The following is a 26,498-nucleotide window of genomic DNA, read 5'->3' as shown; positions in this document are numbered from 1 at the left end:
TTCATAGCAGCACTCTCAACAATAGCCAAAACATGGAAAGAGCCTAAGTGTCCATCAACGGACGAATGGATCAAGAAGATGTGGTTTATCTATACCATGGAATACTACATGGCAATGAGAAACAATGAAATCTGGCCATGTGTAGCAACATGGATGGACCTTGAGGGTGTTATGCTGAGCGAAATAAGTCAGGCAGAGAAGGACAAATATCATATGTTTGCACGTATAGGAGGATTAGGAGGAACTTGACGGAGGAACAAGGGGGAGAAGAAGGGCGGAAATGGTGGGGGAAAGGGAGAGAGGCACACCATGAGAGACTTTTGAATGCTGACAAAAACTGAGAACTAATAGATGTGGGGGGGAGGGGGGATGGGCATGGAGGAGGGCACTCGTGGGGATGAGCACTGTGTGTTATGTGGAAACTAATTTGACAATAAACTATTTGTAAAAAAAAAATAATACTTTAGTTAGAATTAATTTTCAGTGGTAACTCTATTCTAAACTTACTTCCTTCCACTTCCCTTTTGTAGCCCTTTTCTAACAACTATGGACTACTTACTAGTTCCCGAATAGCTACAGTATTCTTAGTAATGTCCGTTCTCTTGTCTGCATTTCCATTTGCCCTGTGCACTTCAAATTTCTTTCTACGGACATCTTATACTCACTCTTCAAAGCATAACTTAAAAACCACCTTTTCCATATGGCCTTTTGCAATCGCTCTAATTGAAAGTTCTTACTTTAAACTTCTCTAATGCTTAATTGGCTTCACTCATGAGACCTTGTCTGATTAAGCACCAGGTACTGCCTGGTGTTTTAGTTATTTATATACGCAGGTTTCCACTGCTTTCTGAAAGTAGAGTATTCCCATGAAACCTTTTGCAAGCCAAAACGGAAAGCCAAATGGAAAGAAGCAATTACCCAATTCAGTTATATGGAAAAATTTGAGGGCGTTCCCAGACCCCAAAAAATGAACCTCTCTTAAAGCTTTTCTGATACCTTCAGACACATCTTGCTAATAGATGCACAAAGTAAGTCGAGATAAAGCAAAGATACTCATAGACACAGTCGAAAGCTATGGTGGCTGGATGCTGAGATGCTGAGCGTAGTTCCGGGAAGGAGCTCGGTGGTGCTACCTTGTCACTGCTCAGGGTGTATGCTGTCTCTGCAATGGCTTGCTGCAAAACAAACGCTGAATGCTATTTTCTTTCTTTCTTTCTTTCTTTCTTTCTTTCTTTCTTTCTTTCTTTCTTTCTTTCTTTCTTTCTTTCTTTCTTCCTTTCTTTCTCTTTCTTCTCTCTCTCTTTCTTTCTTTCTTTCTCTCTCTCTCTCTTTCTTTCTTTCTTTCTTTTTTTGTAAAAGTGCACATCCTCTTCAGATTTCTTTCAGTTAGTGGAAACAGGCATAGATGGTCCCCAATTTATGATGGCTTGACTTCCAATTTTCTGATTTTACGTTAGTGCAAAAGCTATGACACATTCAGTAGAAGCTATGCTTTGAGTGTTGAATTTTGATATTTTCCTGGGCTAGTGATACACAATACCATACTCTCTTGTGATGCTGGGCGGTGGCAGTGGTGACAGTAGCAGTGAGGAGGAGCCCCCAGTTAGCCACGCAGGTATGAGGGTAAACAGCCAATGCACTTACAGCCATACTGCAACCAGGTTTTCACTTTCAGTACCGTATTCAATAAATTACATGCGTTACTCAACACTTTATAATGCAGTACACTTTGTTAGATTATGTTGCCTAACCGTAGGCTAATGTAAATTATGTTTAAGGTAAGCTAGGCTAAGCTATGATGTTCTGTGGGTTAAGTGTATTAAGTGCACTCCCAACTTACAATATTTTCAATTTACTATGGTTTTATCAGGACATAACTGCATCATAAATGGAAGAAGATCTATGGGGCGCCTGGGTGACTCAGTTGGTTAAGCGTCCCACTTCGGCTCAGGTCGTGATCTCACAGTTCGTGGGTTTGAGCCCCGCGTCAGGCTCTGTGCTGACAGCTCAGAGCCAGGAGCCTGCTTCAGATTCTGTGTCTCCCTCTCTCTCTGATCCTCCCCTGCTCACACTGTCTCTCTCTCTCTCTCAGAAATAAATAAAACATTAAAGAAATTTTTTTAAAAAGTGGAGGAAGATCTGTACTAATGCATGTCTTTCTTGAAAGCAAAGTGGCATCACTCAAACTTTCGAAAAGCGGCGGCTACCCATATGTCTTGTCTCCCTAAGAACTGTGTATTATTCTTTTTGGGTCCCTTTCAGTTGCTAAGCCCAAACCTTACACATGATTAGCACTCAGTAAACCTTGATAAAATTATTTCACAGAGCTAATTTGAAGAGTGTTATCAATACTTAAATCATTACACTTCATTTATACATGGTGATCGTAAGGAATTTTCTTAGTGGTGCCTAACTGTAGTGTTTTTACTAAATTTTCTACCCAAGAAGCATTAATGGAGTATGGACTATACTAATGTTAGAAAGAGATACAAAAGAGATGAAAGATATTGTCCAGCCCTTGCAAATCTGCTCAGTATCTGATTTAAAAAAATCTGATTTGCCTGAAGTCAACAAATGCACACTGTTAAGACAAGTGTATCTTGTTTTATACCAGATGGGGTATAATTCCAAGGGTTTAGAGGATTAAGATTGAGATGGAATGGGAACTCACTGCTTTGTCTTCAGTGCTGGGTTTTGTTTTTTTTTAATTGAAAGACCTCTTTCTGACATTAAGTAAGTAGATACCTCCTTTTGAATTTTGTATCAAGAATGAAAGGAGTATCATTTACTGCAAACAGGAAGGACCTGTTTGTAGAGCATTTATCCTGTCTTTGCTGCTTAATTTCTTTGTATCTTTTCCTCTGGTTACTCATCTTATCATTTGTAACCTGAAGAACTTGGCTTCATGTAAAACAGATTTGTAAGGATGAGCTTATTTGAACTTTTAGTAAATGGTCCATAGGATATTTTCTTTCTATTTAGTTTTTGTTTAATTCTGATCAGCCTCAGAGCTAACTGGAGATACTTGCCTGGTTTATTGTTTTCATTTAATATTCTCTTCCTACTCCCAATTCCCTGTGTTTTTGTGGCTCTTACTAATAGTGTTGCTATGTGTGCATGGCTGGAAAGAACATGCATGAAAACTGTCCTTAATAATTTATTTTTATTTTTCCTTGCATACATTAAATTATGGCATCTCTGCTGAATACTAACTACATTGTCTGATATCCTGGTTGTTTTCCTGCATTTAATGTATGATATTACCTGAAGTTGGTTTTAGCATGTCCAATAGAATTCTTTTGCCCTTCTGCTTATATGCCTTTTCCTTATATTGTGCTCTTACCTGTTCTTACATTGTTTTTTATGATATGTCCAATTATGTGGCAAATGTTTTGCACTGGTAGGTGTTATTCTCTAATTCTTTATTCATATATCTTTTTTTATTTAAAGATATTTGTTGAGCACTTTATATTTATCAGACATTTCAACATACTTGTGAGTTTCTGCTAAATAAGATAGAAACACTGCTCCCATGTGTTGTACATCCTATTGTAGAGGGCAGACAATTAAAAAAAAAAAAAAAAANGGGGGAAGAAAATAAAAAAAAAAAAAAAAAAAAGGAAAAAAGGAAAGCAAATAAGCAAGGTAATTTTAGGCAGTAAGTGCCATGCAGATAGTTAAAACAAGATGAGTTGATATTGTCTTGGTGGCTAATTTTTTTTAATTTGAATAGAGTTGGCACAGAATTTATAGAATATTAATTCCATGATTGTTTACCCAAGGGAAACAAAAACACTAATTTGAAAAGATAAATACACCTCTATGTTTAATGCAGCATTATACACAATAGCCACAATAAGGAAGTGACTTAAGTGTCTATCAATAGAGAAATGGGGGAGATGTGGTAAATATATCTATATCTAGATAGATACAGATCTAGATATATATAGTGGAATATTATACAGCCATAAAAAGGATGAGATCACGCCATTTGAGACAACATGGATGGACTTAGAGGGTATTATGCTAAGTGAAATAAGTCAGACTGAGAAAGACAAATATATGATTTCACTTATAAGTGGAAGCTAAAACAATAACAAAAACAACAAATGAATAAACCAACAAAGACAGGATCAGATCTCTAAATACAGAGCAAACTAATGGTTGCCAGAGGGGAGTAGGGTAGAGGGTTGGGTAAAATGGGTGAAGGGAAGTAGGAGATACAGGCTTCCAGTTATGGAATAAAATAAGTCACGGGATTAAAAGACACAGCATAAGGGATATAGGCAATGATATCGTAATAGTGATGTATTGGGACAGATGGTAGCTACACTTGTGGTGAACACAGGATAATGTATAAAATTGTTAATCACTGTATACATATGTCTTGATCATTCATTCCTAAAAGTATCAAAGAGATCACACTAGTGGAGATACCAAGAGCACTGACTTTGGGCAAGTATCATGACTACTTGGACAATTTGGAATTACCATAGCGCTATGGATAAAATTTTCAATCAACTTTTGATTAAGCAACAAAAAGAATTATGAAAAATGTTAATGGTTCAACGTCCACATTTAACAATATGTTGCATTCTTTGCTTCATTCATTAATTCAGCAAGCATTGGTTGAGGATTTATTGTGTCAAGTATTTTTCACTGTTCATATTCTACTTTCTAAATGTAGCTTTTTGCCATCTTTATTTCTTAGGCATTTTGAATATGTTCCAAAAGTAATAGTGGTTTTTTTTAATGCCTTGCTGCTCAAAGAGTGGCCATTTGGCCAGCAGCATTGGCAACATCTGGGAGCTTGTTAGAAATGCAAAATCTCAGGCTCCATTCCAGACTTGCTGAATCAGAATCTATATTTTAACAAGATTTCTAGGTGATTTGATGCACATTAAAATTTAACAAGTACATATATAGTATATGGATTGTTACCATCTGTGTGTGTGTTTTTTTAAACAATTGAGTACTTTTACTCATTCAGTTACTTTCTTAAAGACTCCCTTTCATGTGAAAGCAATGACAAAAACATCCTTAGAAGAGATTTTCTCTTTTTAAAACTATATGAAAAAATTATAAAACATGGGAATAAATAAATACTGTATTTACAGCAAGATGTATGTAAAATACTGTTAGAAGTGGGGCTTAAGTGGGGTGCCTGGGTGGCTCCGTTGTTGAGTGTCCAACTTCAGCTTGGGGCATGATCTCACGGTTCATGGGTTCAAGCCCCGTGTTGGGCTCTGTGCTGACAGTGAAGAGCCTGCAGCCTGCTTTGGATTCTGTGTCTCCCTCTCTGTCCCTTCCCCACTTGCTCGCTTTCCCTCTCTCTCTCTCTCTCAAAAATAAATAAACATTAAAAACTTTTTTTTAAAAAAGTGAGGCTTCAGTGATTTTCATATCTGCTAAAACTTTCATNAGCCTGCTTTGGATTCTGTGTCTCCCTCTCTGTCCCTTCCCCACTTGCTCGCTTTCCCTCTCTCTCTCTCTCTCAAAAATAAATAAACATTAAAAACTTTTTTTTAAAAAAGAAGTGAGGCTTCAGTGATTTTCATATCTGCTAAAACTTTCACGAAAGATTTGTAATTTTTTAAAGAGAGAGAGACCTTTCTTTATGAGAGAACTTGCTATAAAATCTGTTGCATGGGAAATTTTTAATATAGCAGTGGTTTTGGTACCTTTTTATTAGGATGAATGATAAAGTCATATCTGAAACCCATGGAAAATAATGCTAAGTTCTCATCCCATCCTCTGCTTTTCCAAAGTATGAAGTAAACTGGTACCCTCGAATCAAGCCATCATTCTTTTAGAATAATAGTTTGATAACCAGGTTTTCTTTCTGGTCGTTTATTACTTAGTAAAGAAATATTTGAATTTTGGAAAAATCAATCGCCTACTCCTAATAGGAGGAATTGAAGACAATTTTATTTCTTTTATTTAAGTACACATGTACCTCCCTACAGGGTAACAAATTAAGAATGTATATTGGTTAGCAAATGTTTTAAGTAGTGTTTATAAAGACTGAATTGCATATTTTATTACCAAAGAGTAAATTTTATGACTTAGTAAATGAGAGTAGAAAATGTGCTTTGGTAAATATTTTATCGCTTAAAATACTTTTAATGCTTAAAATAATGGCCAGGAGAAATACATCATAGTTAGAGAGAACAGCAAGCGCAGAGGGCCTGAGGAGGGAATGAGCTAAATATAGTTCATTAATTTGGATTGTGAACATTCAAATAAAATTACTTCATTTAAGCAGTGTGAAGCAAATGTGAAGACATGGTAAATGCCACATTTTGAGTGGAGTAATTCTAAGTATAGTAGTGAATCAACATGTAAGATCATCAATAGTCAACTTTATTTCCTGGTGTCACAAAAGTTCCCTTGTAAGTTGGTTATTCTTTAGTAAAGTAGATGTGACAATGTTCCTTGGCTATTATTGTGAGACCTGACTAATAATACTGGGATTTTTGAGATCAAGAGACTAGAAACCCAACATGTTTGAAATATGTGAGGTCTACAGCCTGCCTTCTCCTTTCCTTTGCTCTCAGCATTTGCTTTCTAAATCTGTCTTCTCTATTTTGTTCCTTTATATTTCTCTGTTATTTTTCTATTTTTCTCTATTGTAATAGCTTCACTGTCTACTCTTATACACTGAATATTCAAAATCATATTTTTCAGAAGGAAATAAGATCTTAAAGAATTTACAGCAGGATACTTTTGTAAGAGGCTGTAATTCAGTAATGTAGCATGAAAATTTAAGGTTTTTGGGATGATTATTGTAATCATATACTTGTCATTGCTATTGTCAAGCTTAATAAATGATCAGAATTCTGCATTTGCTGTTCTTATTAGAGAAGCCAGTGCATTCTAAGAAATATACAAAAAAGGAATAAAAAAGAGTTGGGAACTTTTTAATCTCATCATTCAGCAGGAGTGAAAGAATTTTGCAAAGGATAACTGCTGCACACTTTGCACATTTATTAGATTGATACCCTCAGAGCATAGTATACAAATAAGATCCTTTTTTAGGAAGGATAAAATGGTATTTGCTATATACAGTTCTGAGCGTTGAATTAAAAATATGCGTTTCACTGAGGTGGCCTCAGGGCAAGGTAATTTCTCCATGTGCACATATTTAGCAAGTCACAGCATTAATAATTTATTCAGGATGTATAGGTAAGGTATTTTTGTACTTTAATGGAAAGTCTCATGCTTAATGGACTGGAGTACTGTCTGTGGGTGATTAAATATCTAAATATATTAATTTTAGCACACTTGACATGATTTAGGGTTTCATCTTCAGTAATCTACTTTGATTATAAGAGTTCCCCTTTTCTTTCTTTTTAATAGCAACATCATGACAACAGAGAAGAGTTTAGTGGCTGAGGCTGAAAATTCACAGCACCAACAACAGAAGGAAGAAGGTGAGGGAGCCACAAATTCAGGCCAACAAGAAACTCAGCTGGAAGAGCCTTCTCAAGAGGCAGCTGAAGGAGATACTCAGTGTGAGCAGAAGCTGAAAACATCTAATGGAGATACTCCTACACATGAAGACTTAACCAAGAACAAGGAGCGGACATCAGAAAACAGGGGCCTGTCACGGCTCTTCTCCTCATTTCTCAAAAGGCCTAAGTCTCAGGTCTCTGAGGAAGAAGGCAAAGAAGTAGAGTCAGCTAACGAGAAATGTGAAGGAGGTCAGAAAGAGATAGAATTTGGAACCAGTTTTGATGAAGAGATCATTTTAAAGGCCCCAATTGCAGCTCCTGAACCTGAACTCAAAACAGACCCGTCCTTGGATCTTCATTCATTAAGCAGTGCAGAAACACAGGTAAGGATGTGCAAAAGTGTGGGAGGTATGTGATGAAGATCAGTTCCATACTTTGCTTTTCACTTAAAAACATTTGGCTTTGTTTCTTACTAACCAGTTGACTTAGGCATTGACAGTAATAAGTTTAACATGAAGCTTTGGAATTTCTGTTGTAAGGAATTTAATGTAGCCAATGGAAACTTGTCTTTTTTTAAAATTAATTAATTAATTAATTATTTTTGAGAGAGTTTGAGCAGGGGAAGGGCAGAGAGAGAGGGAAATGCAGAATCCGAAGCAGGCTCCAGGCTCTGAGATGTCAGCACAGAACCCGACGCGGGGCTCAAACTCACAAACGATGAGATCATGACCTGAGCTGAAGTCAGATGCTTAACCGACTGAGCCACCCAGATGCCCCAGGAAACTTGTCTTTTTAAAAGATATACTCTTACTTTCATGTTTACATTTTATAAGTCAAAGAAAACAAAATGAAAGAAAAGCATCAAATAAATTTCTTCAGCTGTAATAATAGAACAAGTTCAAGATTTTTTAATGAGGTGGGGGGAAGAGTGAGATGGTTTAGAGTTCATTTTGTTGGAATTCTTAGAAATGGGACAGTTTATCTACAAACATGGTCCTTTTATGAAAATCCTTCCTCAAAAAAGCAATGTAATAGATTCAAGCCATCCAGAGGTATGTGCTAGGTTTGAGCCATGCCTGCCTTATTTTTATTGTTTTCTCCAACTAGATTATGTTACCAGTGTGTAAGTTATAGATAAGGAAGGCTAGCTCTTTATATCGCTTTGTCATATACAGTAGTTTGGAAACTTAATTGTTTCACAGTTATGCCTACTGCTCAAAGAGTGGCTATTGGGCCAGCAGCATTGGCAACATTTGGGAACTTCTTAGAAATGCATAATCTCAGACTCCATTCCAGACCTGCCAAATATGAATCTGTATTTTAACAAGATTGCTACTTGATTTGATCTTAACATTTAACAAGTACATATACAGAATGTACTAAACATGAGTTGTGAATTTGTTTATCTGTATATTTTTTGTTTAGTATCCAAAAAATATTAGAAACTATTAGTCCTGTAACACAAACTATTTTCTAGGAACCCCATTTGCTTTTAGCCTTACTACCTACAAATTAAAAGCTATTTTAGTGGCACCTGGGTGGCTCAAGTCAGTTGAACGTCCTACTTTGGCTCAGGTCATGATCTCACGGTTCATGGGTTTGAGCCCCTCATCGGTCTCGTGCTGACAGCTCAGAGCCTAGAGCCTGCTTTGGATTCTGTGTCTCTCTCTGCCCCTCCCAATCTTGCACTCTGTCTCTCAAAAATTAATAAACGTTTTTTAAAAACAGCTATTTTAAAGGTGTTATTTCTGAAGCATGTGAGCACTATTTGCATTCTTAAAAGTATGAATCCTATATGTTTTTATTACAGGCCTTGGGTTTGGGCTATACAGTTTTATTAGATTTTTCTAAAAATGTATGTATTTCTAAAAATATTACTTGTATATCAAAAGTGCTAAGAGTAAACTTTAGGATAAAGTTGTAATTATGTACTTGCTGTTAGTGAAACAAGGTTGAAAAGATGATTTACTATATAGTTTAAGAGTTAAGAATGCAGGCTATAGAATCTGTCTAGGAAATCATAACTGAGGGGCACTTTTGCTTAATCAATTTCCTACTCTGTGCAATGGAGATAATATTCACCTCCTTTAGCTATTATGAGGATTAAATGAGATAAACATGGAAGGCTCTTAAGACATGGTCTGGCACTCATTAAGTGTTCGTTATTATTACTCAGTTAATAAATATGAAAGAAAAGGCAAAGAAACCCTACATATCTTAATATCATTAATTTAATTTAATTTTAGAAATACCAAAGGGGTTAAATTATATTATCTTCCAGGAAGCCTTATACTTTGAAGAGGTTTTTAACTGCTTTTTTCTCCTCTGCTTTTTATGTGGGGGAAAATCCATATTTTGTTTTAGTTAGCTTTTGAATCGAGGCTAGTCTATTTTATCTAAAGATCGTAGCATTTGTACTGAAGTTGAAACAGATGACGGACGAAGTCAATTTTAGATATAACTAAAGTCTCATTCATTGAAACTTTATGAAATCAGAATTGTGATAAACTGTATGCAGGTGTTTATATATAAAGAAAAAGAAAATATACTAGTACTGTTAATACATTTTAAGGAGATATTGATTAAAGTAGAAAACTGTTTTGGACTTTTTAGAAGCTAGTGTTTATAATCAAAACCTTGTGGATCAGAACCTTGTGGGCAAAGGAGTAGTTGCTTAACCATATTTCTATATATGTGGTAGAGTTTCATTTAAGTGGTCCCTTTCTATCCAGGTTTTTAAAAAGTAAGTTTGCATTATAGTCGTGCATCATAGTACCAATCTTTGTCTACGGTACCTTGGAGTTTTTGGAAGCCATATGTAAGTTTTTAATGTTTATTTATTCATTAAACACATTTTTATTTAGGGGGCCTGAGTGGCTCAGTCAGTTAAGCATCCAACTCTTGATTTCCGCTCAGGTCATGACCTCATGGTTTGTGAGTTTGAGTCCTGCATCAGGCTCTGTGCTGACAGAGCTGAGCCTGCTAGGGATTCTGTCTTCCTCTCTCTCTCTCTGCCCCTCTCCCACTTGATCTCTATTTCTCTTTCAAAATAAATAAAAATAAACTTTAAAAATTTTTTTTAAAAATTATTTAAATACCCCCAAATATTTATTGAAAACCTACTGTGTGTGCCAGGCCCTAAGCTGGATATCATTGGTAACTAAAAACTACAATATGACAGAGGTTTAAGATCATGAAATCTGGAGTCAGACTGGTAATATATTAACTGAATGATCCTAGACAAGTTACTTTAACTTCTTGGGCTGTGGTTTCTCTTTTTTTCGTTCTTTCTTTTTAAAAAAATTTTAATTCCAGTATAGTTAACATACAGTGTTATGTCAGTTTTAGGTGTACAATATAGTGAATTGACAATTCTATACATTACTTAGTGCTCATTATGATAAGTGTTCTTGATCCCCTTCACCTGATTTTTTTATTCCAGTATAGTTAACGTGCAGTGTTATATTAGTTTCAGCTGTACAGTATAATGATTTAGCAATTCCATATATTGCTTAGTGCTCATCAAGAGAAGTGTGCCCTTAATCCCCTTCACGTATTTTCCCCTTGCCTCCCACAACCATCTCTTTTTTCTCTATAGTTAAGAGTCCTTTTTTTTCTCTCTCTTTTTTCCCCTCTGTTTGTTTTGTTTCTTAAATTCCATGTATGAGTGAAATCATATGATATTTGTTTTGCTCTGATTGGCTTATTTCATTTAGCATTGTATTCTCTAGATCTATCCATGTTGTTGCAAATAGCAGGGTTTCTTTCTTATGGATGAATAATATTATCCATTCATCTACTGATGAACCCTTGGGCTGCTTCCATAATTTGGCTATTGTAAATAATGCTGCAATAAACATAGGGATACATACACCTTTTCAAACTAGAGTCGTTATGTTCTTTGGGTAAATACCTGGTAGTACAATTACTGGACTGTAGTATAGTTCTATTTTTAACTTTCTGAGGAACCTCCATACTGTTTTCCACAGTGGCTGCACCTGTATATATTCTTACCAACACTGCACGAGGGTTCCTTTTTCTTCACATCCTTGTCAACATTTGTTTCTTGTGTTTTTGATTTTAAAGATTTTGTTTGTAAGTAATCGCTACACCAATGTGGGGCTTGAACTCATGACCCCAAGATTAAGAGTCACATGCTCCACTGACTGAGCCAGCCAGGTGCCCCATGTTTTTAGCCATTTTGATAGGTGTGAGGTGATAGTTCATTGTGGTTTTGATTTGCATTTCCCTGATGATAAGCGATGTTGAGCTTCTTTTCATGTGTCTATTTGCCATCGGGATGTCTTCTCTGCAGAAATGTTTGTTTATGTCTTCTGATCATTTTTAAATTAGATTATTTGTGGGTTTTTTTGTGTTGAGTTAGGTAAATTTTAAAATATATTTTGGATACTAACCTTTTATTGGATATATTGTTTGCAAATATCTTTTCCCATTCAGTAGGTATCTTTTGGTTTTGTTGGTTGTTTCCTTTGCTGTGCAGAAGGTTTCTCTTTTGATGTAGTCCTGTAGCAGGATTCTTGCGCAGAGAGTTGTGACCCTGAGGCTTTTGGGAAGCAACTTTGTTTGTACTGGCATGGCTCAGTTGGGTTTATACCCGAAGAATTGAGCCCCGAATGCCACGTGGCATAGTTTTGTAATATATTCTTTACTTCTTTGTCTCCCATATATGGTAACACACAAACATGCAGTCTGTTTAAGTGGTCTCATGTTATAAGGTCATGAGGGATATTGTCACGTATAGCCAGGTTGCCTTGAGGGTTTTTTTTCTTTCCTTAGGAGGGGACCCTACCACAGTCCCAGTAGTTTATTTTTGCTTTTGTTTCCTTTGCCTCAGGAGACATCTAGAAACATGCTGCTATGGCTCTGGCCTCTGTTTCTTATATGTCAAACAGTCCCCTCCCCACCCCACAGGGTTATTATGAGGATAATGAGCAATATAAGTAATGCTTGTAGAATAGTAACTGGTCCATTTTAATTGTTATGTAGTGTTGTTGTGGTTGTTGTTGTTTTAAGACAAACATAATCCTTATTCTTGATAACTTTCTAGTCTAATGGAAGAGACAAAAAAATAGTAAATATAAAACATTTATTATAATAAATGTTATGAAGGCGATAAACAGGGTACTGACATGAATAGCAGAGTTGGGGATAGGATAGATAGAATAGCCAATTGAAGGCCTCTCTGAAGAGGGTCACATTTAAAAGGGTCATGAAGGATGGAAAGGAGCCTTTTAGACCACCTCCAATATCTAATGCAGAAGCCAAATAATTAAGTCCTTTTTCCTAAATGTCAATCATGGATTATTCCGAAAGAAAAGAATTAATGAGATTTAGTTAAGAATAGTTAAGAATCTTTCAGCAATTTTATTATGCTGGAATTAAGAAAGTATGTGCCAAAATGTTGTTTCACTTACCTGTATAACTTTGGGATGACTTCTTGATAACCCTAGGAAACCCAGTTTTCAATTTGTCCCTTGCTTCTTAGAATCTGCTTCACAATTAGCATGATTGATAAGTGGTAGAAAGGAGTTAACTGGTAGCTACAGTTGTTAGCCTAGTTTATATGTTGCTTTATGCTCTAAAATTGGTCCCAGGAATCCCTATTAGCCATTCATAAGATTTAGATTATGTGATTAATCACATCTCATTTTGCAATTCATAAGGCTACCTTGCTAAAATTGAGGAGCATATGGGGCACTTGGGTGGCTCAGTTGGTTAAGTATCTGACTCTTGGTTTCGGTTCAGGTCATGATCTCATGGTTGGTGAGGTTGAGCCCTGCCACAAGCTCTGCACTGATAGCATAGACATTGCAGAGCCTGCTTGGGATTCTCTCTCTGCCCTTCCCCTACTTGTGTGGTGCTCACTCTCTCTCTCTCTCTCAAAATAAATAAAAGTAAACATTAAAAAAATAAAATTGAGGAGCATGGGGCAGAGATGGTAAAGTTTTGATAAACTTTAATAATATATAATGGCGTGGTCAGGAAGAATGTATAATGCTGAGAGCAATAGATTGGTGTCCTCTAGTTTACCAGAAACCTTCATTTGTTGATTTGAAAGATAGGATTCTACCTGAGAAGTTTGGAAGATAATGTGTAGATCTTGTAGGAGATTATAATATCTTTTATAGATAAATATTTAATCTTAATATCACTTAACATTTGCTATAACATTTTTTCTTCTTCATGCATTTACTGGCCGCATTATTATAGGTAAAACTGTATAGAGCATATTTTGTGAAATGTCTTTATTACTGACTTGATGTCATGGATATGTAGCCTGCTCAGGAAGAACACAGAGAAGACCCAGATTTTGAAACTAAGGAAGGAGGAGGACTTGAAGAGTGCTCTAAAATAGAAGTGAAAGAAGACAGTCCTGAATCAAAAGCAGAAAGAGAATTGAAAGGTTCCCAGAAATCAATCAGAAGACACAGAAACATGCATTGCAAGGTTTCTTTGTTGGATGACACTGTTTATGAATGTGTGGTGGAGGTGAGTGCATTTTAATTTCCGTAGTCAGAATCCTTACAGATTGTTCTATGTAGGGTTGAGTAAGTAGTGTCAGTGACTGTGTCTGTAGACTGAAATGTTAATAGTAATTTTCTGGAAGTAGAGGTGTGGAAGGGTTATGGGTGAGTCTTCTTTTTTTCTCCAGTGTTTTTCTGTCTCTGCCAAATCTTTTGAATTAAGCATGTGTTACTTTTAGAATCTAAAACAATTTTGTTTCAAAGCAATTGGTTTGTTATTTATAGAGTGACCTGGCATGACTAGATTTTCCAGGTAGCCTCAATTTCTGATATTAGGTTTAGTTATCCCTGTAATTGTATTTGTCAGAAAATTACTATGTGTTCATTTCTGCTGTCCCAGATCTAAACCTTAATAAGCTTTGGTTTGTTCAGTGTATTTCTTGAACCCCATGAAATAGGATATAAAAAATTTAAATCAAATAATGCCATTTCTTAAAACACTCTATTATTTTCTGAAAGAATAAGTAATTGAGTTGGGATTTAATAAAAATATCAATTACTTGGTTACTCTTTTGCTCCTTCAAGGCAAGTTTAAACTCCTTAAAAATCTAGGGGTGTCTGGGTGACTGAGTCGGTTAAGCGTCTGACTTTGGCTCAGGTCATGATCTCGTGGTTCATGGGTTTGAGCCCTGTGTCAGGCTCTGTGCTGACAGCTAGCTCAGAGCCTAGAGCCTGTCTTCGGATTCTGTGTCTCCCTCTCTCTCTGCTCCTCCCCTGCTCACACTGTGTCTCTTTCTCTCTCTCAGAAATAAATAAAAACATTAAAAAAAATATTTAAACCCCTTAAAAATCTAGTAACTATTTTTTAACTAGAGCAGTAATTTTCAATTATGATATGCTTCCTGATAATTATTACTAATAACAGCCTTTATTGATAAGACATATACAATTCACATATACTTGTATCTTAGGTATGTAATAAATATGTCTGAATTGAATTATCTATATGCAACTACATCAAAGCACTAATAGTCCAAAATATTATACTCTATTACAAAACATTCCTTTTCCAAGTTTTAAAAAAGAAACCTAGAAAAATAAACTATTGCACTTTGAAACTAGTCACTATACCTGGTAACTAGAGACCTAGTTAGATCCTCTTTCTGCTTCTCATCTCTAGCTAGTTGAGCTATCAGGAAAGCTATTCCACACTCATTCTTCCCATTCAGACCAAGATCTGGATGTGGGTCCCTTATTTCTGAAACATTTGGAGGCAGATACATTTGAGAATTCAGAATGTTTTGGGTTTTAGAAAGCCAATTTTACTTATGCTGTGTATTTCATAACACGCCCACCAGGGTGTGTGGCAGTACCAAGATTCATTCTAAGACGGGTAAGTAAAGATCATCAATAGCCTCATAACTGTTGAGGACAGAATTTGCCTTCAAATGAACTTTGGGCACCCTCCCCCCAGGAAAAAAAAGCCTAAAATTTTACTTTTTAGAGCTTTTGGATTTTGGAACTATAAATAAAGGAATAGGGACCTATACACGAATAATTCCCAAATTATTTCTGTCATTTGGAGTGAAAACAGAAGAGGAAAAAGCATGAAGAAAATGATGTCCTATAGATGGGTTAAGTCTGAAGATGACTGAACATCTATGTGAATTAGTAACAGTTGTTAAAAGCAACTCTGCTCATTGAGAGAAGGAATGTCATTTGTGTGTCAAAAAAAGATTTCTAATTTTTTGAGGTATTTAAAAAATATTTCTCAGCAGTTGTTAGCATCTTTGATTTTTTTCAACAATTCAAGTAAATAGATAAGATAGATATAAATACTCCTACCATTTTACGTATAAGAAAGCTAATGTTCAAAAATATTAACTGAATTAACCCAGGTTAAATGTAAATGGAGGAGCCAGGACTTTTTGACTATACATCTTAGCCTCTAAGTTAGGCTAAATAGGAGTATTAGTACCCAAATTTGGCAGTGGTAGGGTTTCCTAGGTAAAGAAACATTAAGAGGGGCACCTGGCGAGCTCAGCTGGTTGAGCGTCTGACTTCAGCTCAGGNAAAAAAAAAAAAAAAGAAACATTAAGAAAATGATTTGTAGCACACCTGAAAAAGCACTGCAACAGGTAATGTGTCTAGTGTATCTAAAATTTTAGACTTTGTGCGGTTTTCAGTAATTCATTCTCTTGGGACATTTGGTCTGAGAATGGTAGACAGTCTAATGATTTCCATAGACACTATTAACTGTCAATATTGACAGCAGATTCAGTGAGTTTAGGTGGTCATGATGACAACAGCCTGTAGCAAGCTTCAGGAAATACTACACCAAAAATAAAGAATGTGACATTCAGGATGGAGGTAGGGAATAGTTGATGAAGGGAAGGTTCAAAATTTTGCTTTGAATTCTAGCACTAGTTCCAGGCCACTCAGTGTGTTGCATTTTAAGCTGACAAATTAAGAAACAAGATTTTTATTACCTACCATTGTTCTACTTACGCTGTATAGCCATCTGAAAGTAGTGGTAACCAAGGATAAAAGAGGAAATTGGAAAGTGACATTTTATTTTTTTTGGTGATAAATACAAGAATAAGAGGAAACCTCAAAATGTATATGTCTTTGCAGAAACATGCTAAGGGACAAGATTTGCTCAAACGAGTGTGTGAGCACCTCAATCTTTTGGAAGAGGACTACTTCGGTCTAGCCATTTGGGATAATGCAACCTCTAAGGTGAGGAGACTGCTTGTCAGAAAATTTGTTTTAGTCTTATATTGTTGTTAAGGATGTATTTATGCCTGCCTCTCCAAGACACAGTGCACTTAAGAGTTATTCTTGCCTATTCTCGTTTCTCAGATTTTCCCTCTAAAACAAAACATCTTCAAGAAAAAAAAAATCATTGCTGGGGCATCTGGGTGGCTCAGTCAGTTAAACATCCAACTCTTGATTTCAGCTCAGGTTGTGACTTGATTTCAGCTCAGGTCATGATCTTCAGGTGGTTCACGGGTTTGAGCCCTGCATTGGACTCTGTGCTGATGGTGTGGAATCTGCTTGGGATTCTGTCTCTCCCCTTTCTTTCTACCGCTACCCCACTTGCTCTGTCTCTCAAAAAGAAATGAACAAACTTAAAAAACATTTAAGAAAAGGAAAAGATTGTTGGTGGTGTGTTCTTTTATCATTGAAAGAAATGATCTACTATTCCATATTTTTAATTTTTTAATGTTTATTTACTTTTGAGAGGGAGACAGAGTGTGAACCGGGGAGGGGCAGAGAGTGGGAGACACAGAATCTGAAGCAGTCTCCAGTCCCTGAACTGTCAGCATAGAGCCTGACATGGGCCTTGAACTCACAAACCACATGATCATGACATGAACTGAAGTCGGACGTTTAACCAACTGAGCCACCCAGGCACCCCTGTACTATATTTTTAAAAGATGGGAGGTACAGAGCTATGATGTCCTGATTAGCAAGTAACACCAATAACTTCATNAGAAATGATCTACTATTCCATATTTTTAATTTTTTAATGTTTATTTACTTTTGAGAGGGAGACAGAGTGTGAACCGGGGAGGGGCAGAGAGTGGGAGACACAGAATCTGAAGCAGTCTCCAGTCCCTGAACTGTCAGCACAGAGCCTGACATGGGCCTTGAACTCACAAACCACATGATCACGACATGAACTGAAGTCGGACGTTTAACCAACTGAGCAACCCAGGCACCCCTGTACTATATTTTTAAAAGATGGGAGGTACAGAGCTATGATGTCCTGATTAGCAAGTAACACCAATAACTTCATATGTTATGCAGTTAGAATTGTATTTAATAGGTTCATAATAAATATTTGTTGAATGGATGATCTACCAATATTATAATTATAGGATAATTATGACATGTAGTTTGAGAGCAATTTTATAAAAGAGAATAAAGTCTCAATATTATTGAAATAGTCCTACATCAAATCTGACATTTTCTTCCAGCCCAAAAGAAAACCAGTAGTAAACTTTTGAAAGAAGTAAAAGAAAGTGGGAGAACATAGAGAGGGGGGTAAAGGTTAAAAGTCAGATGTTTATTTCAGAAAACTTGAATTATTTCCTGGGCCACTTTACTGAAAATTACAAATATTTAGCTTAAAAGCTAGTGATGAAAACTTAGTACAGTTTAATAAGTCTTTGCAAGTGCTTTATAAGATGATGTGGATATGGCTGTGAATAAGATAGACACGGTCCCTTCCCTCTGGCACTTATGGTTTAGTGGATGAGTGTTACACAAAAAGAAATACAAGATGTCATGAAAGGGTATGGCCTGGGAAGTCTTTTCTGGGAAAGTGATGCCTGAGCCAAGAACTGAAGGATTAAGTAGACAAGTGAAGTGGAGAGAGAATGGCTTGTTTAAAGGGCTAGAATTGAGAGAGTGGCATTTGAGGAACTGGGAGCCTGACTAAACATAGGGAGTGAGGAATAGAATAATAGACAAGCCTAGAGCGCTACACAGCAGCCAGGTCATGGAGAGAGAGTTTTGTATACAGTGTATTTAGAGCCATTTCCGGGGCGCCTGAGTGGCTCAGTTGGTTGAGCATCCAACTCTTGGTTTCAGCTGGGTCATGATCCCAGGGTCATGGGATTGAGCCCTGCCTCTGGCTCTGTGCTGAGCATGGAGCCTGCTTAGGATTCTCTCTCTCTCTCCCTTTGCCCCTCTCCCCTGCTCCTGCATTCTCTCTCTAAAGCTAAAAAAAATAAAACAACAACAAAAAAGCCATTTTAGTTGGTTCTTTCTCCAAGATAATCTATATTTATTAAGAAAAGTTGAGGCGTGCCTGGGTGGCTCAGGTGGTTATGCGTCCGACTTTAGCTCAGGTCACGATCTCCTGGTTCACGAGTTTGAGCCCTGTATCAGGCTCTGCACTATCAGTGGGATTCTCTGTCTCCCTCTCTCTCTGCCCCTCAGATAAACAAACATTTTTTTTTTTAAGTGGCTAATATAAAAGCTGAACAGCAAAGTATAAGCCTGGCTGTGTAAAAAAAGTCATTATTATCCCTTTTAGATCAAATATTTCTGGAAGAGAAAAGCTTTTGTCTCAGAGTCATAATCTAGTTTCAACTTCCCTGATAGTTTCTAAGAGCTACTTAGGGGCAAGTCAGTGGGTAAGTGAATCCTGGGAAACATAGGGCTTATCATATTCAGGGCCTTTGGCAGGCCTGTAGTAGGGTCCAGGTTCTTATAGGATATCCAACAGGAACGTGGTCAGAAGCAATGAGCTATTCTATATTTTCTGCTTCTAAATTCATTGTGGCCAACCTTCAGCTCTCAGAAATAGGTCAAAGCAGAGGGTTTTTTTGGGGGTTAAAATGAGGGTCTTTAGGCTGATCCAGGTAGTAGAGTATAGTAGGGAAAGCAGGAACTTGCCAGGCAAATCTTGTACAAAAATAAATTTTGAGAAGATTTACCTTAGCATTGTCAGGTTAAAGGGCCAGTACAGTAGCAAAAGCCACCTTGGTGATGACAATACTTCTTCCATATGCTATCTCTTGAGTTATACTTCTTTAGGGTGGATGAGTTGCTCTGCTGTCTTATACATAGTTGTCCCTGGTATTTACCATCACCATCATCCTGGGGATTTTTTTTAAGTTTATTTTTATTTTGAGAGAGAGAGAGAGAGAGAGAATGAGTGTGAGCCAGGGAAAGGAGGGAGAGAGAAAAATCCCAAGCACGCTCCACACTCAGCATGGAGCACAATGTGGGATTCCATCCCATGACCCTGGGATCACGACCAGTTCTGAAATCAAGGGTCAGATGCTCAACTGACTAAGCCACACAGGCACCCCCACCCTGGGGACTTGATTTACCTTTCTCCTGTGATGTTTCTCTTATCTCCTTCATCCCAGCTTTTTCTTGTGTTTTGATGGAGTGCTTCTTCTGAGGAAGAAGGAGCACATAAGACGTACTTGTTGAGACATTTTATGTCTGAAAAAGGTCTATTCTGCCTTCACATTTGGTTGTTAGTTTGGTTGGGTATAGAATTTTATACTTGAAGCATCATAATTTTGAAGGCATTGCTCCATTGTCTTCTAGCTTCCAGTGTTGCTATTGAGAAAGCCAAAGCCATTCTAATTCTTGATCTTTTGTATGACCTTCCCTTTGCAGAATTAAGCTAGTAGAATCTTATTTTCTTCCCTTTCCTTTCCTTTCTTCCTCTGTCCCTCCATCCCTCCGTCCCTTCCTCTCTTCTCCTCTCTTCTCCTCTTCTCTTTTTTCCTTCCCTCCCCTTTCCTTTCCTCTCCTCTCCTTCCCTTCCCTTTCCTTTCCTCTCTTTCCCTCCCCTTTCTTCCCCTCCCTTTTCCTCCCCTCCCCCTTCCCTCCCCTTCCCTCTTTTTCCCTCCTCTTCTGTCTCCTTTCCTTTCTTCCCTTTCCTCCTTCCTCTCTCTATCTATCAACCTTGTGGCATGCATTCCATAAATGTTTAAGAGTGAGATGTATTATTAAGCTTTAGAGAACAGATTTGTCACTTAATACTTGTGAGATAGGTAAGTTACTTATACTTCTTTTTTTCCTCATTGGTAAACCGGGAATTATAATGAAACAATCTACATAAAAAAGCATGTAGAATGGTACATGGCATATGTATTATTTTAAAGTGAAATTACCAACTAAACAATGTTTTTACTTTAAAAAATTAGATCTGTATGTCCTAATCTAGAGGTGCATTCCGGAGCATTGTTCAAGTTCAGTAATCTACCTGATCTTTCTTGGGTTGAATGATTTACCTGGAGAACAGCATACTCTTTCCTTAAAATTGATATATCTAGCCATATTATTTGATTTCATTTTATTTTATTTTTGTATTTAAAATTTTTTTATAGATATAGTCAAATGGCCAAAATAGAGGTACCAATTTAATTTACAACAATAGAGAGACCCTGTTTCCCCACACTCCTCACCAACCCATGATGCTAGCAAACTTTTTACGTTTGCCATATGAATAGTAGGGAAAAACCAAATCCAGGGCTTGCTTTCGAACCACAGCCCCAAGTCCATGGTTTGGGCCCACACCTTCCCCTGCCCAAAACAGGTGAGGAAAGAGTTCCTCAGCCTTGTAAGTTTGAGCCCAGCATGGAGCCAGTCTCCTTGTTGGCCATCTGGAAGAGACAAGTCCTTACAGACCAGCTTAGAAATGCCACCTCTTGGGGCGCCTGGGTGGCTTAGTCGGTTAAGCGTCCGACTTTCGCCACCTCTTTATTGACCCAGGTTGGTGGCAGAGGGTACTGTGAGCCAAGGGGAGAAAGCTCACTCTCACTCCACCTGGCTCTCAGTCTGGTGGTGGCTGCTTTGGAGACAGAGCAGGAAGCGTCTTTGGCCAAAGGCCTGCTTGCAGCTGGGGCAGTGATGCCCAGGCCATGGCCTTGTTGCCTGGTGCCGTGCAGGGAGATGGGGATGACACAAGCTATGAGCCGATGAAAAAGCCCGTGGGGCACTGCCAGCGAGAATAGGGGTGGGCATGGTGGCATGGTGTGTGTGGCAGTGGGCTGCAAGTTTGGAGGGGTAGCAGAAGGCATGGGGGCCATGAGGGCACTAGTAGGGGTGGGCTGGCACATGCACCCAGAGGTGGGCCGCCAGCTTGGAGCCAAAGGCCTTTGGGCAGTGTAGGCACGGGTATGGGCAGGCATTCGCTGTGCATGAGGGGGTGGGCTGCCAGCTTCAAGGTAAGAGAAGGCTTTGGGGCAGTCGAAGCACGGATGGGGGGTGGGGGGCTCTGCCGTGTGGCAGCCGGTATGTGGCCAGCTTGGACTGGTAAGAGAAAGCCTTGTCACAGTCGCAGCTGCAGCAGCATGCGCACTGGGGTAGGGCTGCCGGAGGGGCCTGGAAGGCACCCCCATGGAAGTGGCAGGTCCTGGAACTAACTTTCTGGGCTTCTGCGGTGAGCTCTGGGAGGGAGCTCCTCCCTTGGTTTCTGGTTCCTTAACAGTGGAGCTAGGATCAGTGTCCCCGGCTGACTCTGCATCTTTTGAGTCTCGTTCCAGCATCTTGCTGGCCCAGGAATCTAGGGAGCGGTAGGTGATGCCAGTGATTGTCAGGCTGATGGGGACAGGGCTGTAGGGCCCGGGTCTCCAATTAGTCTCTCCACTGATGCTGCGTGAACTGCTTCCTTCTTGTTGCGGAGTTTCATCCCCAGCGTGGAGGACAGGGGAGACCTGAGGAAGGCCCCTCCTGCAGTGGCTGCTACAGCTGCTGAGCTGCCCTTGACACAGTGGCGCTGCACTGCCAGCTGTACAGCCCATTCAGTCCTGAAATGCCTTGCCTCCTGCTCCCTCCTAGATGATTTTCTTCTTCAAGAGATTTTTATTCCTCTGTTTTTGATTTTCACATTTTGTCTTTGTTTCTCCGTTTTTGTTTCCCATCTACAGAATCAGTTCCTGTTAAATTAGAAAAATTCAACCAAGTAAATTTTAGAGATCTAATAATTGGATTTAATAATCACTTCATGAATTGAGCAGCATCCCACCTAGGAGTGGAGGGGAGCTCTGAAGAGCTACATGAAAGGAAAGGTTTTTTTTTAAGGTAGAGTGGAAATGGAACAAAGGAAATTATTACCAAAGAATCTACTGTTTTAGGCAAAGTCACGCTCCTTAGGGGAACAGATAGGGTCTATTAGTAAATTTCCTAGTGCTGACCAGGAAATTCCCATGTTGACTAGTTCACATTTCTGGGTGGTTGAAACTGCATTTAAATTAGGCATTAAGTCTTAGTTTACTGACTTGGGGCCTTAACCTAAGTGATGCCATTTTGGACCTATGGTTATCTTTTTAACAGTTCTCACCTTGGGGGAAAAATGTGAACCATAATACAAACGGAGATGAATATCTTCTTTCCGTTCCCAGTTTGTTGTTTGTTGTCTGTTGTGTGTGTAAAGATTTGTCTTTTGTACAGTAACTTCTCTCCTAAAGAGCTTCTGGATTTTTGTGTTTGGTTTATAGACAATTGGGTACCTTTAGCAGGGAGAAAAGTTAATTGAATGGACTTTTCCTCACATGAAATGGCTTGCTTGCTCTCTTTCCCCAGTAACTGCGTAATAACAGACCTATTGCCAGATTGAGTCTGGCTAGAGAAGAGAAAAGCAGTCAGAAGCAAACTTCTATAGCCCTATGAGAGATTTATTGCCACTATGAATCAAAGTTATAGGAGTTAAGTAGTTGTTTCCTACATTTTATTCCTACTAGGTTGTTTATGAATCAAGGACTTTTTTTCCTTGGAGAAAAATCACCCACATTAATTCCTACCCCTTACTCCACATTCCTTCTCTAAGCAAAAATCTTGAGCTCTTTTGGTAAATAATGAGAATTGTAAATGGGGAGTTCATTCAATTCAGTAGTATATAGTCTTTCTCCTTTCTTCCATTTTCTGTGTAGATGAATTTTCTTACTTTAGGAGTCAGGTTTTCACCTCTGAATAACGAGTTATAGCCAAGAGGGTCTTTCTTTCACCTTGCAAAGGCAAATAATAAACACCACTGGAGTGAATGTTAAATCAATAGTGTGAGGCATTTAATTTATAGTCATTTAAAAGGATGAATTGTTTTCCGTTGATTCATGACTAGCTTTGAAGACAAGAATCAGTAATGATTATATCTTTATTGTCTGATAAATAAGAAAGACTAAAATGAATTTATAAACATACTTGTAGAGTAGGAAGGCTATATTTAAGATCTTGGCTTTTGATAGGAAGATTTGATTTGACATCTCTGGTGGATTTAAATGTGGCTTTTTTTTTTTTTTAAAGGTTTTCTTTATTTCTGAGAGAGAGAGTGAGCAGGGGAGGGTCAGAGAGAGAGGGAGACACAGAATCCGAAACAGACTCCAGGTCCCGAGCTGGCAGTCAACACAGAGCCCGACACGGGGCTCAAACCCAGGAATCGTGAGATCATGACCTGAGCCGAAGTCGGCTGCCCAACCGACTGAGCCACCCAGGCGCCCCATGGCTTTTTTTTTTTTTTAACACGTGAAGAATCAGACCTAGAATTAATATGTTAGAGAGTTTCTATAAACTTTTGGGAGCAGTGATTTGAAGTCAACATACTAACAGCAGCATAAACAATTGTTATTCCTCAAATCAAAGAAGACAGATTGTGGAACGTATAGATAAGTCTTTTACCTCAAAAGATAAGGATTTGTAAAGATCACTTATATGTATGTGTGGAGTTTTAGGCCCTCCAGATAAGGGCAGGTCATGGCCAACTCAGGGCATGTTGTTTCTTAGCGTTTTGTTAAAACTTCATGACCTAAGGTTGTAATTGCTGCAAAAGATACGAAAAATTCCTATTTATTTTACCTCATTAAATCCCATTGCCTTAGTTGAAACTTAATCATCTCTATCCTGGTTTATTTTGGTAGCATTTTTCATTTGTTTATTAATTTATTCATCAAACATTTATCAAGTAGTCAACATCTGCGTTGTGCCGGGCAGAGCTATAAAAGACATAGATAGTCTCATTGCTCAGGGAGCTCCCAGACTGATGAGGGGGGCAGCAGTATGATGGGCACCCCTATAGAAAGGGTTTTCTGCAGAAAGTAACATAAAATATGAATTATAAGAGATGGTCAGGAATCTCCTAGAGGAAGACATTGGGATAGAGGATTCAAAGTGAAAGGGACAACATGGTGAGAAGGTGTTTTGAAGTAGGAGAGCACAAGCAAGACCTTAATTCTTCAGTTGAATAAATGGAGATCTGTATTAGGCTATTGCTGTTGTTCGTCTCTGTTGTTTTGAAACTTTTTTTTAAGCTTAAGTAGGAATGTGATTCTTTTTAAAGCACAAACTTAAATTCTGTTTAAAATGTTAATTTATTTAACTCACAAGATATGATCGGCAAAACGGACCCTTTAAAGGGAATCCTTAAAAAAATTTAAAGGGAGTCCTTGCAACTGAAAGTATTCAAGTAGAAACCAGAAGATCATCCAGAAGTGGTGTTTTGAAGGGCATCTTAAGATCCCTAATAAGATAGTTCTATAATTTTGTCCTCTCAGTATTTTATTGTCTTATCAGTTAATTTCTGTCTCTTCTCTAGCTATAACCCTTTTGCCTCTCCTTCATAACCATGTGAGAAATTAGTTTACATATAACGACCTCTCGTTCCTCACTGCCTATTAGTCTAACATAATACAGGGAGGTGTGTAAATCATACATGTATATTTCAAATAATTTTTACAAAGTGAACACATCTGTGTAAACACGCCTAGATTACGAGACTCCAGAATATCTTTTTGTCCCCCTCCACGTCACTACCTCCACCCTCTAACAGTCATTACTCCTACCTTACCCCCCATTAGAAGTAACCGATGTCTTCCTGACCTCTATCAACATGTTTTTAAACTATGTTTAAAACATACTAGTTTTGTCTGCTTTTAAACTATGTTGTGAAACCATACATATGTTCTCATAGTTCTGGCTTCTTTCATTTTGTTCAGTATTGTATTTTTGAGATACACCCGATATATCCATGCTGTGAGTAGCAGTAGTTCATTCATTCTCATTTCCATATATAAGCTCATTGTTTGACTGTACCACACTTCATGTGTTCCACTGTGGATGGATGTTTGGCTTGTATATAGTTTGAGCTTTCAAACTGCTAGGAACATTTTTGTACATGTCTTTTAATGCACATCTTGTCACATGCATTTCTGTTGGGTGTATTCCTGAAGTGGAATTGCTTGGTTATAAAGAACACACATGTTCAGCTTTAGTGGATAGTATCAGACAGTTTTCTGAAGTGGTGTTACCCGTTGACCCTCCACCAGTCCTGAATGAGAGTTCCAATTGTGCCACATCCTCACCTGCACTTAGTATAATGCATTGCATTTGGATTTCTGCTCTTATCACTCAGCTGAAACTACTCCTGCCAAGATAAATCTGGGTTTCTCGTCCTTAAGTTCCTTGTCCATTTTGCAGCATAGATGATCTTGTCCCCCCATCCTTGAAGCTTTCTGTTCCTTTGGATCCTGTGATACCAGTCTCTCCTGTTGTGTTGCTGCCACTCTGCTCACTCCTTCTCAGTTTATTTCTCAGCTCTTTGCCCTTTCCCCCTGCCTTAAACGCAAGTGTTCCCCAAAGGCCTGTCCTTAGTTTCTTTCTTTTCACTCTACTATGTGCTCCCTGTGATTTTTATCTTCTTTCATGGTTTTATCTATCATCTATATGGGGAAAGTACCCAGATTTGTATCTTTGGCCCAAATCTCTCTACTGAGTGTCAGGACCTGTTTGTCTAGCTATCTATTGAAATATTTCATGTGGATTTCCAAAGATGCCTTAAAAATATATCTACAAAAATATACCACAGTTTATTTGTTCTACTGTTGATGGACATTTGGTTTTTTTCCAGGTTTTTTTTGTTATTTTTCTTCTTCTTCAAGAAAATCCATTTCTCTTTTATACCCTATATTTCTTATTTTGGTGAATTGTACTGCATCCACCCAGTTCCCTAAGGTGGCAACTTGGAAATTATCCTTTTCCTTTATACCTCACCAACTCTCATCATTCCTCCCTGTACACCACCTTCTCTCTCATT

General features: G+C 38.0%; 1 protein-coding gene and 1 pseudogene across 21 annotated transcripts in view; one reads left to right on the top strand and one right to left on the bottom strand.

Moving 5' to 3' along the window:
• The window catches only part of EPB41 (erythrocyte membrane protein band 4.1), a 198,345-nt gene that overhangs the window by 82,202 nt on the left and 89,645 nt on the right, over positions 1-26,498 (top strand). For 20 of the 21 annotated variants that reach the window (XM_077775916.1, XM_077775925.1, XM_077775919.1 and 17 more), the window contains exons 1-3: positions 7,360-7,837; positions 13,752-13,964; positions 16,574-16,678. In XM_077775916.1, the coding sequence (XP_077632042.1) occupies positions 7,367-7,837; positions 13,752-13,964; positions 16,574-16,678 (789 nt within the window). In that variant the 5' untranslated portion in view covers positions 7,360-7,366. Of the gene's footprint in view, positions 1-7,359; positions 7,838-13,751; positions 13,965-16,573; positions 16,679-26,498 lie in introns of those variants that run through there. The other variant, XM_077775926.1, reaches the window with a different exon arrangement.
• LOC144241307 (uncharacterized) lies at positions 21,233-21,963 on the bottom strand (annotated as a pseudogene).

This window comes from Crocuta crocuta, unplaced genomic scaffold (genome assembly GCF_008692635.1).
Source record: "Crocuta crocuta isolate KB4526 unplaced genomic scaffold, BGI_CrCroc_1.0 scaffold127, whole genome shotgun sequence".
In the NCBI taxonomy this organism is placed as follows: domain Eukaryota; kingdom Metazoa; phylum Chordata; class Mammalia; order Carnivora; family Hyaenidae; genus Crocuta; species Crocuta crocuta.
The sequence above is the reverse complement of the archived record's forward strand: the minus strand, read 5'-3'. Positions and strand labels throughout refer to the sequence as shown.